The sequence below is a fragment of the Opisthorchis viverrini genome, assembly GCF_000715545.1.
Source record: "Opisthorchis viverrini unplaced genomic scaffold opera_v5_19, whole genome shotgun sequence".
Classification (NCBI taxonomy): Eukaryota; Metazoa; Platyhelminthes; class Trematoda; order Opisthorchiida; family Opisthorchiidae; genus Opisthorchis; species Opisthorchis viverrini.
In genome coordinates this window covers 1,832,220-1,846,097 of record NW_008751675.1, presented here as the reverse complement: position 1 = coordinate 1,846,097, position 13,878 = coordinate 1,832,220, and the positions used below count along the sequence as shown (strand labels likewise).

Genomic DNA, 13,878 nt, shown 5'->3' with positions numbered 1-13,878 from the left:
GGATGTGCTATTCACCCATCATCTTTTCGGGGCGGTTTGCGAAATATTGATACCTCACCTTCAGACCGCTAAAGCATCCCACCAGACGCAATGGAATACCGTGGGATGTTTTGGTTTTGTTCACAATAAATAGGCATTTTGACGCTGGCTCCACCTTGACTAAAGAGGTTCGTCACAACGCTGTTACTACTTAACAATGAACTAATCCAAGTCAAGCCAACCTCATGCATACGCCACAAGCACAGATGAACTTATACGTTCCGTGATTTGTGTGACCACTAGTCGGCTCGTTCTCGGGTTAAACTCACTAATTTGTGCAACACTCCTACGTCTCGTCTACATGTGTGAGGCGTCGATCGATTGTTTTATTGGTTACTTTACCTTCGTAATATGAGGTCATTTTACATTTGCAACCTTTACTTGAGTTGAGTTTAACACCATGAGATTTGGGGATGTAGGTTCAACTTGGAACCTAAACCTTAGCCATTGAATACACTACTCAGAGGGTTGCTGAAAACTCTTCGACAGCCCACGACCGGTTTCGCTCTTCTTAGGGCGCATCAGGTAGGCGAAAGATTCAGCTTGGTTCCAGGTGAGTTTACTGCAAAACCAAATTAGTTTGCAAATGAGTGTACTTCACTTAGCCACAAAACGTTTGACTCACGCTAGCCTTTTTACGGAATTTTCGGTTCCATTAAATTAAGTTGTTCTCTGTCCTCGGCTTCTTTAATGTTAGAAAGTCACTAAATCGATCAACAGGCGATGATTAGTCACTATGTATCATATGACCCTTATCAGAGTTCTTTTCACTGGCTCAATGACGTCATTTCAGGCCTTCTCCATCCGGAACAATCAAGTGGCCAATGGTAATTTAAATTTGTGTCTTTCTAAACTTCCCCTGAGGGCCTATCTGTGTTGGAGACCAACAGAAGAATGCGGACAGTCCTTCAGAAAAATCCGAAATGTGATGATAACTTGAACCAAATGTCATTTTTAACTATTCTTAGGTTGGAAACATATGACGGGTTCGAGTGTACCTGTAGTGAGGGAAACTGGGCTTGCCCGATTACCAATGGACGAACCGCGTTGGGCATTAGTAGTCTCAGCAGTTTCATCTAGTTTCAACTGACCAATCCGAGTTTGCGTTCAGTGCCTTTTGTTCGGTCTACGGTACGCCCAGCTAAATCCACACACCCGTAATGGCCAAATAGATGCCTGAAGCAACCAAACGAATCAGGTAACTACAAGCTTCTCACATGCGATAACATGGCGTGTGGACCTTGTATGCGACACCTAAGCAAGAAAAAACAAGTAGAATTTTGCCTGAGGTGCCATATATCAATAAAATTGTTGAGCCCTATCATGCTTGAGAAAAGAACGTAGGTTTTGGACTATTCGCTATGATTCGTACGCACTAAAAAGGCGCCCACATAGCGCATACATCTAATTCGATTAGCCCTTTCACAAAACGCATTGGCGATTCGCCAAACCGAACTGGAACACAAGAATTATTTGAGATCGTCAGCTGTCAAAACGCTGCATCACTCCTGGATCATCCTCTGCAGGCAGACGGTTTGAGTTAGACTGTAAGAGGTAAGACACCAGATACTGTGTACTATTGCTAATCAGCCTTTCCTGTCCAGTCCCTTCTGAAGGCACGTGCTAAACGTCATGCCTTCTGAGGCGATTGGCGGATGGGAACAGCGCGCGTCCATTCGGGGAAAACTTGGAGATTGTTTTTATCCATACTTTCTTAGTACATAAAGGTGTATTAGAAGAGAGTTCTTCGGATGGCGGACTTTGTTGCTTTCATGCTGTATTCATGATATTCTCATCGGCATATCGATGTGGTTGGATTATGACCCTTCCCGAATCTAGAGAAGAGAACGCATATAAGCGATCGGAGGCCGGTCAAGTAATCTGCAACTCGTGTGGTTAGCCTCGGCATAACACATGAACTTCGATGATATCCTTTGAATGGAGTTGGAAGGAAAAACCACCATAGCTAGCTTTGCAAAAAATAGTGTCAGGGATTCCATCTACTGACATTTTCTAGCAAGTAGTCTAACGCTTACAGGCTAATTCACGTTGAAATCTCTCAGTTTCACAGCCCACTTTCAAACGCTTTCAGTTAAACTGAGATCCGTCAGTATGATGCCTTTTCTACGCACATCCGTATTTGGTTACACAAGCTCAAAGGATGTCTTCAGACAAAGAGTAGTAATGGAGACTTCGTGCTCCATGTGAACCCACTCTCTACCGAAAAGCCTCCCGAGAAGCACTCAGTTCATCCTTATTGAGACTCACTAACAGCCCTCGCAAAACTTTATTCGTACAAGTGAATTCTTGTGGAGGTTTCGTCCTGTAAGTGAAGCCAATCTTTGCGGAAAAGCCGGGAAGCACTGTACAGCTGTTTCATCCTTATTGTGAATCATCAACAGTGCGCATCTCACGAAACTATGAAGAGTCTCGAACCCATGACCTCCTGACTGGCATTTTAATTACGATCGTTCGGATCACACTATCAACAATCTACAAGTAGCTCAGTGGAAGAATAAAGCTTATCCGATGAGTGAAACTTCTATCCTAGAAGTGGTTGCTCGAGAAGTTAGTCAACACGTGATCACGTAATATGGATCCTGTGACTGAAAGATGAGCGGCGCTATAGCCTGTTTGAGTGCGAGTTAGTCACACTACTGATCAGCCTCCCGTGACCGAACGGCTAACTGCTCAAACTACTAGCCAGGAAGTCACAGGCTTCGACACTCTCCGGAGTTTCGTGAAATGCGCACTGCTGATGACTCACAATAAGGATGAAACAGCCGTACAGTGCTTCTCGGCTTTTCAGCATAGATTGGCTTCACTTACAAGACGAAATCTCCACAAATATCCCCAATCTTCTCACACTACCAACAAGTGACTTCTTCTTAAACAAAATAGGTAACTCGTATGGTTTATCTTGTACCTGTTTGTCGTGTACTATAGCGATGGTGAACAAGTACACAATTAGTGATCTAGATCCAGTCCCCGTATTTTTATTTGTCTCCGACACATCAGTTCAAAGTTAATCGCTCTTATCTATCGATTTTTCTAAGCTTGAAGATCAATACTAGCGATATATTCGTGTACATGGAAAAAGCAGAAGTTCTTTGTATTCTCCCACCCCTTTTTTAGCTTCTTTATCCTATTGTCTGGAAAGGTATCAATCTACGTTCAGACTGATGAACCGCAATTGGGTGAAGAACCAACAGATGCAGCGAAACCCGGCAAAGTTGAAGATCGTTCAAAATTGGGGCAGTTCGTAGGCCACTTGGGCAAGTTTGATCTTTAAACCTTTCGAAATTACATCTCCAAAAGGACAAAATATCCCAACCTTTTTAACACTTTCTGACACGAGCACAGGTGACCGGGATTCCATCGGTTTTTCTCTCGTCCACGTTTCATCATTCGTTGTCAGTGGTGCCCTGTCCATCTGCCTCGGCCTGCACAGTCCGTAAAACAAGCACTTAAACCCCGTATTTTTACCCGGAAAATGTTTATGGAAAGAATATCCACAAACAAAGCTTTTGCGTTTACGTTTCTAAAAGATAACGAATAGAAAACACACGTTTCTTTGGTATTTTGTGGTTAAGACTTTACGCGTTTGCTCAAGGCTTCTCATTCCCGGCTACATTATCTAGCGCTTCACAAGAAGTAAATACGCCGAACTGCTTCGCCGGTGTACTAAGACACGCTGAACCAAGTATCCCACACCGAAACCGGGTGTGGACTTGAGGTTACCACTTGCCCATAGGGACGGAGAGACAAATGGCAGTGCACTAGTTCCACACCACCGCAATGAACTTATCTATAAACTAGCCGACAGCCTTGTACTCCAGAGAGTTGGGGTAGACGGTTAAATAGGGCGTCGGAATAACCAGTTAGATCGCCCGAACGCGAACATTATCGTCTGTTCTGATGTAATAGTTCAAGGGTGCCCAGCGCGCTCTCGTGGCAATCGTGCGAAAGTCGCCTCGCTTGTTCGACGCTCAGAGTTCAGAGCCTAGGACATCCAAGGATGTGCAGTACGAATGAACTCCAATGAGAGTGGACCTCGATTCCAGTTATTCTCCTGCACGATATGCAGTCGCCGAAATTTTTTTGTCAGCACACAAAAAGGACTGTTCAACTGAGAATTATGGGAATGAGAATTCTGCAAATCCCGCGACCATCTACAAGATACGGTCTGGGAAAAGCACGAATCCTTCCCTGGTGAGGCAAGCGGATCAGTTGCATCATCTCACCAAATCACTGCACTTCCTTCGTCCGGGGAGGCAAACGAACCTGCCAAAAATCGTCCACTGCTTGATCAACAGATAACCCGAAGCTCATTTGCGTGGATGTCAGCAGACTGTTGATGGTGATACAGAGGACTGCCTAACCAGGATCCCGGAGATGCAGTCGATGCCTCACTAGTGTACTACCTTTATCTCTGTTTCTAGACCTGTGCCAAGCGTGAAGACAGTCTCAGTGCCTTCCATGTAATTTGCATTCCCGACTCATAACATTATTGCTTCAGATGTAGAAAGCATACCCAAAACTCCACCATGGAAATTCGCATTTGTCATCAATCTTCTGGCAAGTAACGTTGCACTACCAATGACAAGGTTTGACAAAGACCCGTTCGACATTTTTGAAATCCATCAATAGTGGAAAAATGGAATCACTACACTGATTCATTACGGTGACAGATTACCTGACCTACTCAAACACCGTCAGTTGTCCTCCATCACAACAGACCACCCCCGGGTAGTCTTAAAACAGCAACAGATACTCTGAACTGAGCAGCACGGATTCGATCACAAGAGATCGTTCTTGACCTAACTCGTTCCGGCTCGAGATACCTGGACTAGGGGCACAGATATTGGTGTATGGTTGGATGTCAATCTTCTTTACATCTCGAATGTTTTTGATATAGTGCATGATCGTACTCTTCTCTAAAAGCTAGCTACAGTTTGTGTTTATGGTTCCATTCTTGACCGGATCAAATGCCGTCTGGAGCACTGCAACATAATTTCTAGCATTGGTGCCACTATGCCGAAACCTCAGGCAATCCCCAGCGAAGTTCTTCAAGGTGAAGCGCCAGATCTTCTTTTCTCCCTGGCATTCACCAACAACTCTTTATGCAAAATGTTCAATATCAAGCCTTGGAGGGTCATCCGGTTCCAAGACAGCTGATTTCCTAGCGCGAAATTACTACCGTTCAATGGGGAAGAATATCGCCTGCTGCCTCCACACCACTCTCGCCTTAGGTCTACAAACGTTCGGTGTCATAATTGAGGATATGAATCTTGGAACTATCGGGCAGCACAATTTGGACTACACGTCTGAATGTCAGTAGAAAAACAAACGGGGATCTTGAACTCTTAGGTTGGGTCCCAAACCGTTTGAAAGTCAGAACTGCGATGGCAACCTACATCAAGAAAAAGCCTGAAACTCTAGGCTCCACCTGGGCTGTTTCAACCAAGCCCGCTATCTTATCCAATTAACAGTATACTACGGAAGCCATGAAACCAATTCCCAAGACCCCCTTGCTTCAAGCTTGTAAATTTATGAAACATAGGGACGTTGCTTTTGCCGTAAAAACCATGTATACTGTGAGTAAATGAAACAATCACTGCTTCCATACCACTCATCCTCATTTTACTCCGCTCCGTACGGATGAGAAGATATAATCATATTGTCACAGAAGATACATTCCATGTAGGAGTTCCTTTCGCCGGTCATTTTTCCAGATATAAATACCCGTTGAGCTTTGGCTTGTTCGCTAAGCTGGGAGATTCGATTGCAAACGTTTCATCAACAGTCTAGGTGACATCATCAGTGCGTTATTGGGGAGCGTAGTTCTGCCTAGCGGTGGGTTAGTGGTTGTGTGTAGAGTAGTATTATGTGTGTGTTAATATATGTGTGCTGCTAGCCGGGGATGACCTTTGATCGCGATTAGTTGTTCGTTCGGGCGGTTCCATTGGTGGCTCCGCTGTCCGATGCTCACGTGACCTTTAAGCTTGACATCCACTGCCGTCGTAATCTGGTCGATGCTGGAATGACTTTTGTCCTTCCAATTCCCGGCTTGTAACCTTTATTGACAAACCGGTGCATCGGACTGGATTCAATTTACGCACCTGAGCCACCAACATTTTCCTCTATAGAAAACCCGTCGAGCTGTCCATATAACATAGGTATTCAGGCAATTTCGAATGTTCCAGAAATATTTTAATTTATTCAACTTAGACAGATAAGAATGGAGGGATGTTATCCCGTTTTCGAGGGGCTATCTGTGTTTGGGATGCCTGAGCTGTCTTAATTTCCATAAAAAAAGGTCTCCTTCCAGAGGAATCTTCTCTGAGGAGTAAATGATACCTTTATTCAAAAGGTCTCTGCAGATAAGACAACATTTTGTATGGCTCAAAGCAAATGGTAATTAAATAATCGGTTACTCCTCAAGTCAGCCAGACTCTTTAATTAGTATTTTCACTGAAGGACAGGCTTCCCATTGTTCAGTAATTTTGTTAGTAAATGTGTCTACCAGTTAGTCTTGTATGAAGTTTGCAAGCGGAAAACCTGCCAAAATACTGTGCACTCCGTGTAGCATATAAGCTTTCGTTCACACATTGTTCATTCTACTCAACAGAACGTGGAGGATGCTTTGGTGAAGTGGCACTTCTGGACAAAGAATCACTCCGAACAGCAACGGTTATCGCCGATTGTGAGACAGAGTTGATTGTGGTCGATCGAGCACTGTACAACCGCTCCTTGAAGGAGGTTCACCAAGTGGAACTCCGGGAGAAAGCAGAATTTGTCAACCGTTGTCCAACATTCGAAGGTTGGCCATATGCTCTACTAAAACAAGTCGGCTTGTCTTTGAGGAAGGTAACCATGTCCTATGGGGCTCCCGTTGTTCGTCAGGGAGAACCACTGAATAAAATGTTCTTCCTTCTCAGGTGGGTATCTACTGGGATAAGAAAAACACCTGATTTTGGGTTGCTAGATTGCACTACAAGCTATCCTAAGGTACACCCTACCTAACTGCACCTAAATGCAGCGCAACAAAAGAGAGAGAGTTCACCTGCCGAGTACACACAGTGATTCAACGATTAGGTGCAAGAGCTGATTTGCTTTCGTCTAATATTCTGAGATGGCTCAAGTGATTACAGCACGACTTTACTGACCGGAAGGTTCGTGGTTTGAACCCGACCTCTGCCTCTCGACTTCCCCTGTCTAGGCTTGGGCAACCTGGCAGTATCCCAGCCTGCGTGCTTCCTTCGGGTGGCATGGCAGCTAGGTACCGGAAGGGTGTTACAGCTGAACGACGAATATTCTGAGTGATACTAATCCGACTGGCATACGCCTTAGTGGCAGCTGAACTGGAAGAACCTTGGTTGCAAATTTTGGGGTGATTTGTGTCGGCTTATCCGATGAACAAACTCTGTGTTAATTAAGCGTACTCCACACTCGTAGTCCACAAAAGTCGTTGGAAACCACACTGATGTCTTGCGAAAATGAAGACACAACAAAGCTTGAAGGCACATTATCTGGAATGAAATATAACTCAGGAGGGTCTGTAAGCGACCGTGTGACAGAATCAAAGCGAAATCCACATGAACAGGAAGCCTCGTGGTTTCTTAAATATGAAACAAGCGAAGGGATGCTTAACTAATCATAAAGAATAGTTCCACATGAGAAGTTGTCACTCGAGGAGCCAACCAATAAGTAGCCACGTGAAGTGGTTTCTACGATCGAAGGATGAGCGGCGCTACTCCTCTCTAAGGGCTCGTCAAACACGCCGCTGATCAGGTGTCCGCTGTCAAAAGATCAAACTGCCAACCGCGAGGGTGTGGGGTGAAGACTCCCTGAAGATTCGGAAGATGCCCACAGTCGATGATTCCCAACAAAGATGGAACGTTTGTGCACTGCATATCGGCCTTTCAGGATAGATCGGCTTAAATTTCGGGACGAAATCTAAATTAAGAAAATACAGTAAAGCCCTATTAAATTTCATCATAGCCGAGAGCGGTGCTTAAAAAACACGCGCGTAGCTGACTTAATAGCGCTTCAATACAAACCTCATAGCACCAATTAACATTAGGTCAGATTGACCGATAGACCTTGATTACATGCTTTTGATAAATCTAGCTAGTTGCAAAAGCTACTGAAACTTTCTTTAAAATATGATGTTTATTTTTCAGTGGCCAAGTACAAGTTTCAGTTGATATTCTCATGCACCAAAAACAGTTCCCTGAAATGATGCCGAAACCCAAGCCCCTGTCAACTGGTGCACTGCTATCGACTGACAACAGCACGCTGGATATCGAATATCAACTGAACCCGCTGGAATTGTAAGTTTATTTTTAAGAACTACTCAAGTCCAAACGGTTTTTATCTCGAATGGTCACTTAGTGGAGACGTCCACTAATATTTGCCGCAATGGGTGCTTCCAGTGAACCCTTCGACAGTATCATTCGTTGTATACCAAATTACTCATATTGACTCTTACGAATTCACAGTGGTTTTTTCAACTATAGATATATTCCTGAATTTACGTTTGGAGAGTTAATCAAAAGTACAAACTCCTGGGTCATTTTAGAGGTGTACAGCGCCTTGAAGTTAGTGTTCTAGTAGCGGCCCAGATACAAGTGAATTTTTCAATTGTTTGATGTTTATCCATGTCTATCCGCACATGACTGCAGAACACTGGTGTGACTAAGCTACTGTTGCTTTCTTAGTAGTGTAAAAAAATCACTTCACAAGCTCATTGGGCGAGTGACGCTGTGGTCAACCCCAAAACACAAATGAACTAGAAAAATTCAATTCACTGCAAAGAATACTTTTGTAACTATCGTAGATTGAATGGCTTCATTTACCCACTAGGTTGACTGGCTTCTAGCAAGGAACTGATCGGTAGCTTCCTTTGATTTTGTTTTTGATGTTTTAGTGTTAGTTCCCCGCTTGAAACTGAATTCCCCATACACAACACATTTCCCGAAGTGTTATATTTGTTATATTTGTCAACCGAAATTTTCTAAAGCTCTTTTTCTCGACAACTGGTCGCCAAACATCCTATTATTATGACAATGCAGCAGTGAGTAGGGAAACTGTGAGGGCCCAGACAATTGATTTTGGCTTGAACTCACCTTTTGGTCGTCCGTTTATGGGAGCTGCCGTGGATAAGAGTTAGAATATCGAAAACCGTGCTACATGGTAATGGAACATCAATTAAGCGCTACAAAACAATTGATCTCTTGCTAATGAGAGGAATGTCGTTTGTCCATGCCTTTCTTCTGTCTTCAAAGCTGGACAGTCTACGTAAAAGTTTCTGCAAATAATCCATATGATGTCGTGGTTGCATTGTCGATTAACTCTGTGCTTTTATTCATCCATTAGTCGGTAGATACAAGCCGATACTCAGCGAACAGTTTAACAGCTGAAAATGGCTCTTCTTGCCGGCAAAAGTTGTAGTGTTCATTTTACAGAGACAGATACTAGACATCTTAAAATCCTTGGACCACACAATTGCCAAACGGCTACCAACAGGGTCAGTCATCTGTACAAACGCCAGATGAAACATGCGTATCCTAGGATAACTCATTGTCACCGTTTATGGCAATAGACAGGTGCACTATTAATGGAAGAAAGCCCGAATGAATCTTGGAAAGAAAAAAAGGGTCTGAAATACCTGAAAAGAAGCCCTATGTTCCTAGGGAAAACGGCCAAGAGTGGGGCGCCTACATATTTGAACATCATTCACATAGACATATGTGAGTATTGTGTTGGGGTGAGGCACCATCCGTGGCATAGGCACAACTTCTCTTGCGAACCTCGCCAGATATAAGCCCACGGTAAAACGACAGGCGAATTTTAGCTATAGAGTTTGGCTCAGAAATTGCAACATGCGCGTCAGTGCGATCGATCGTAGGACCTGTTCCGCGGACTTTTCAACCAAGTACAAACAGAATCACTTGGATTCCCGCCAGAAGGGCATGAAGATCCCATGGTGCTCAATTTGAGTGTAGCATTGTTTATTTCACGTTGCCGTGTCGTCATATGTCCCCACCAGTCTTTCGCCAACAGTCTCCTAGACCAGAAAGCAGTATTTCCTTCTTGGGCCTATGTGAGGAATGCATAAACTACTTCAACCTGATGAGTTTAGCAGATTGACACAGTCTCAGGAAGGCCAGATTGCTGAAAGCAACCAGTGAATACCCGAAATCCACTGAGACTCTTAGCTCCGCTAGATGCTGACCAGACAGTCAACGCCCTCTCAATATTCAGCGCGTCGCAGCCTTGTGTCAAACCCAGACAGTGCGAGTCAGCGTTGATCAAGGTCAGACAACGCCTCCGCAATATGCAGCGCATCGCAGCCTCGTACCAAGGCCAGACCACGTGTGTCAGCATTGGACCAAGTTCAGACAGTGTCCCCATGATAAATAGCTTGAGACTGCTGTACTTTCGGAATCGCACGCACTCACGCTGTCGCACTCGCTTGTTCGGAATATAGCTGTGAATCTTTTTTCGGCATTAGGCACTGGAGCGGGTCAGCAGTCAGCTATGACAGATTGGCGAATCAGCAGATATAACACACAGGGTGACGCAGGAGGCAAGCAAATATTTTCACTTGATGTCGCGTTGCAAGCGCTGACTTTCAACACGAGTTGTATACGGCTAGTATTCCACAACTGAGGAGCTGGCATTGCCAGTGTCCGTCACGTCGTCCAACACTAGCTTATACTCTTGTGAGCGTGATTTTCCTGAACTATGTGCACTTTTCCGTTCACATATTGTTGAAATAATCATTTTTCTTGTATTCAAACTCAACCGTAAGCGAATGTTGGTGGACATGAACTAGCCGCACTCGAACATCGAATTCTCTGCAGGGTCCGAAAACCAAAAGCTCTCCTGACGCTCAATTCGATAGGAGAATCGACAGCCAACTTTGGATAATAGTGCTTATGAAATAAATGCGGGACAGACGTGATAACTAACTTGAGGCCCTCTTCGTTATTACGCAATATCCAGCTGATACTGCTCACAAAGTTTGATCGGATTGCAAACTGAGTTAAGACAGCTTCACACGTGTCGGTCAACCTATCTGTTTTGTACAATCAGACAATCAAGCTTCAGCCGATGTCCCCAAAGATGCTCTGTAATCGAAAGGAAACCAAATAGGCTTTAGACAGCCACTAAGATGATTTATTCAGGAGCGTATTTTTCAGTAGACTTCCGATGAAATTCTATTGATCTCATGCCACCAGGGGACAACCTATCTACAACCAGTCTTTATGTACTGATCTGGAGGGTATCGTAAATTGGGTGTAAAACACTCCGCCGCTTTGGTAGATTTCGTGAACACACCATAGTTTGCTTAAGGGGTGGATTTAAAGACATGCTGCGTTCGATTGAGTCCGATTATGGCGTCACTCCCGTGGAAGCTTTTTAGATGGTCTTTCCGGTCCCAGCAGATCTCTTGGATTTTCCATTAACTAGAATTTCTACCGAGTTGAAATCTGTTCATTTGGGGGCGTGATGACCCAAATGGTTAGAGCGCGAATTCACTGACCGGAGGGTTCATGGTTCGAACCCGACCTCCGCCTCTCGACTTCCCCTGTCTAGGCTTGGGCAGCCTGGCAGTATCCCAGCCTTCGTGTAACCCTTGGGTGGCATAGCAGCTGGGCACCAAAAGGGTGCTACAGCTGAACGATTTTTTCTGTTCATTTACGTAAAATCTGACCTTGTATACGGCGGCGAAGCACGACGGTAGTGGAACCCGACTAGACAACTGCAAAATGAGACGATACCACCGACGTGCGCCTTGTGTTATCCGACCCATCGCAAGAGTTTACTACAATCCGGGTAGTCAATAAGACCAAGATTCAACTTGCAAGTCTGGAACAGAGGAGAGCAAATTTGAAGCCTTGTGCGTATTTGCCCCAGCACTGACCTTTTTTGTGCATTCGTCACTCATAGATTGTCACAGAAGGAACGTGCGAAGCAAAAACTGGTGCAAAAACCACTCAGCCGTCTGGGCTACCGGTTTGGAGAACGCCTACGTGGATTGAGACACATTGATCTGGCTATCTACTCCGGTGGCGAGATATTTGGTAAGTTGTTGCAGTCATATAAGCGACCGAAATTTGGAGTCCTGTCTTCTAGCTTAAGTCCCCCTAATGACAGAGGGCTTTTTACGAGGCCACCTTGGTGTAAACTCATCGTTGTGATAACTGTTCCACACGGGCTTACGGCGTGTTTAAATATTTTGGAACTGACGATATTGGCTTTCCTCCAGAGAGAATGGAGTTATAGAGGGCTGACCCCAAAGGACTACACTCCAATTGTTCCAGGTCGTCTGCACATCCAAAGGGACACTCAATCTCATCATGATTAGCACTTCTGATGCCGGGAAAAAATATACCAGCAAAAATGATCAAGAAGGGGTAGATATGTCACTCAGATGCCGAACAATATATAATCCAACAATAAGTGCTGGCGGATAGAGGAAGTGGGAAAAACTTTTGAAAACGGAAATATTAGCACACAACTCCATCTAGTCCGAGCACCTGGCTTGGTGGGAGACAGTGGTCTGAGAAACGGCTACCACCTTGAATGTTCCAGCTGGTGCCCATCAAGTCTAGCATTGAAAGGGCGATATGAACCCGAATGAAACGTAGAAGCCAATTCTCTGTAAACAATGAACATCCAGTGTCACTGCTTAGGCGTAACAACGCATCTCGACCAGACGGAGTCAATTCTCTACACTGGGAAAATGTTAGGAAAAGCTGAGGCTGGAATAAAGACAGAAAAGAGCACCTCGACTGTGACACTCGTATTCGAAAATTGTGCGAGAACATCACGTGGAAAACCGCTGAGGCATCACTCCAGTGGCCATAGCTTCTAAGGTGCCCTCGGGTATTGTCCATCGTAGGTTGATCCGTCATCAGGTGAATCAGATTCGACAGAGTCAAGAGGATTTCCTAATGAACGGATTGAGGTGGTCATATCCTCATTTCGTCACAATCACGGTAGTTCAGCAACCGATCCTGATGTCAGAAAACGGTCGTTTTTATTTACCTTTAAGCAGCTTCCTATTCCGCTCATCGTCGGGAATTATATCAGTGGCTAGAGGTGAGGAGTGTTTCTCATAACTTTCTGTCTTATAAACACTCCATGTATCCCCTCTCTTGGACGCTTTATGTGTCTACGGAAAATCCATTTCCAAATTTACTAAATCCACTAGTATCTTGGTTGTTGGTCTGTTCGCCGAGCTTGGCAGTTGGATTGCAAACGTCTCATCACCAATCGAGGTGACATCATCAGTGCAGGGTTGGGTGGGTGAATCCCTCCTCTCCCGCCTGTGAGTATACAGCCTCTAAAAAGTACCTGGTAGTTCTGGAAACGGTCTTCGCGTAGTTTGATTGGTCTCCTGTGAATCTGACGTGGTTTCAATCTCCTGTGTCTGGTTGGTTCGTTGGACGCATTCAATTCGGCAGTTCTGTGTGCGGTTGTTCTCTTGTGATCCGGCCGTTTTCTTCTTGCTTGCGGTGTGAGCTTGGTCTCCTGATTGGTTGATTCAGTGGCCTTCTGTTTCTAGTGATTGTCTTCGTTTGACCCAATTAGTTCGTTGGTTGCCGTTAGGTTTCTTGGCTTAGAGTCCCGTGACTGTGTGGTTCTTTTGCTCGTAACCGCTGATAGACTGGGTCAATGTCGATGTGTTTATTGATCGAGTTTTGTGTGGAGTACCACGCCTCGGCAAATTCTCGCCCCCGTTTTGTTCCTGCGTGAGCGAGTATTTGAACATTGCCCCAATTGAACGTGTGTCCTTCTCTGTCTTCGTGGATTGAGACGAGT

General features: G+C 44.8%; 1 protein-coding gene across 1 annotated transcript in view; it reads left to right on the top strand.

Moving 5' to 3' along the window:
* Positions 1-3,221: 3,221 nt before the first annotated feature.
* T265_12859 (hypothetical protein) overlaps positions 3,222-13,878 on the top strand; it is a gene marked incomplete at both ends in the record, with an annotated part of 20,000 nt that continues 9,343 nt past the window's right edge. The window contains 6 exons of the mRNA XM_009165894.1: positions 3,222-3,297; positions 6,671-6,980; positions 7,082-7,183; positions 8,226-8,375; positions 10,255-10,401; positions 12,001-12,134. Of these exons, the coding sequence (XP_009164158.1) occupies positions 3,222-3,297; positions 6,671-6,980; positions 7,082-7,183; positions 8,226-8,375; positions 10,255-10,401; positions 12,001-12,134 (919 nt within the window). The remainder of the gene's footprint in view (positions 3,298-6,670; positions 6,981-7,081; positions 7,184-8,225; positions 8,376-10,254; positions 10,402-12,000; positions 12,135-13,878) is intronic.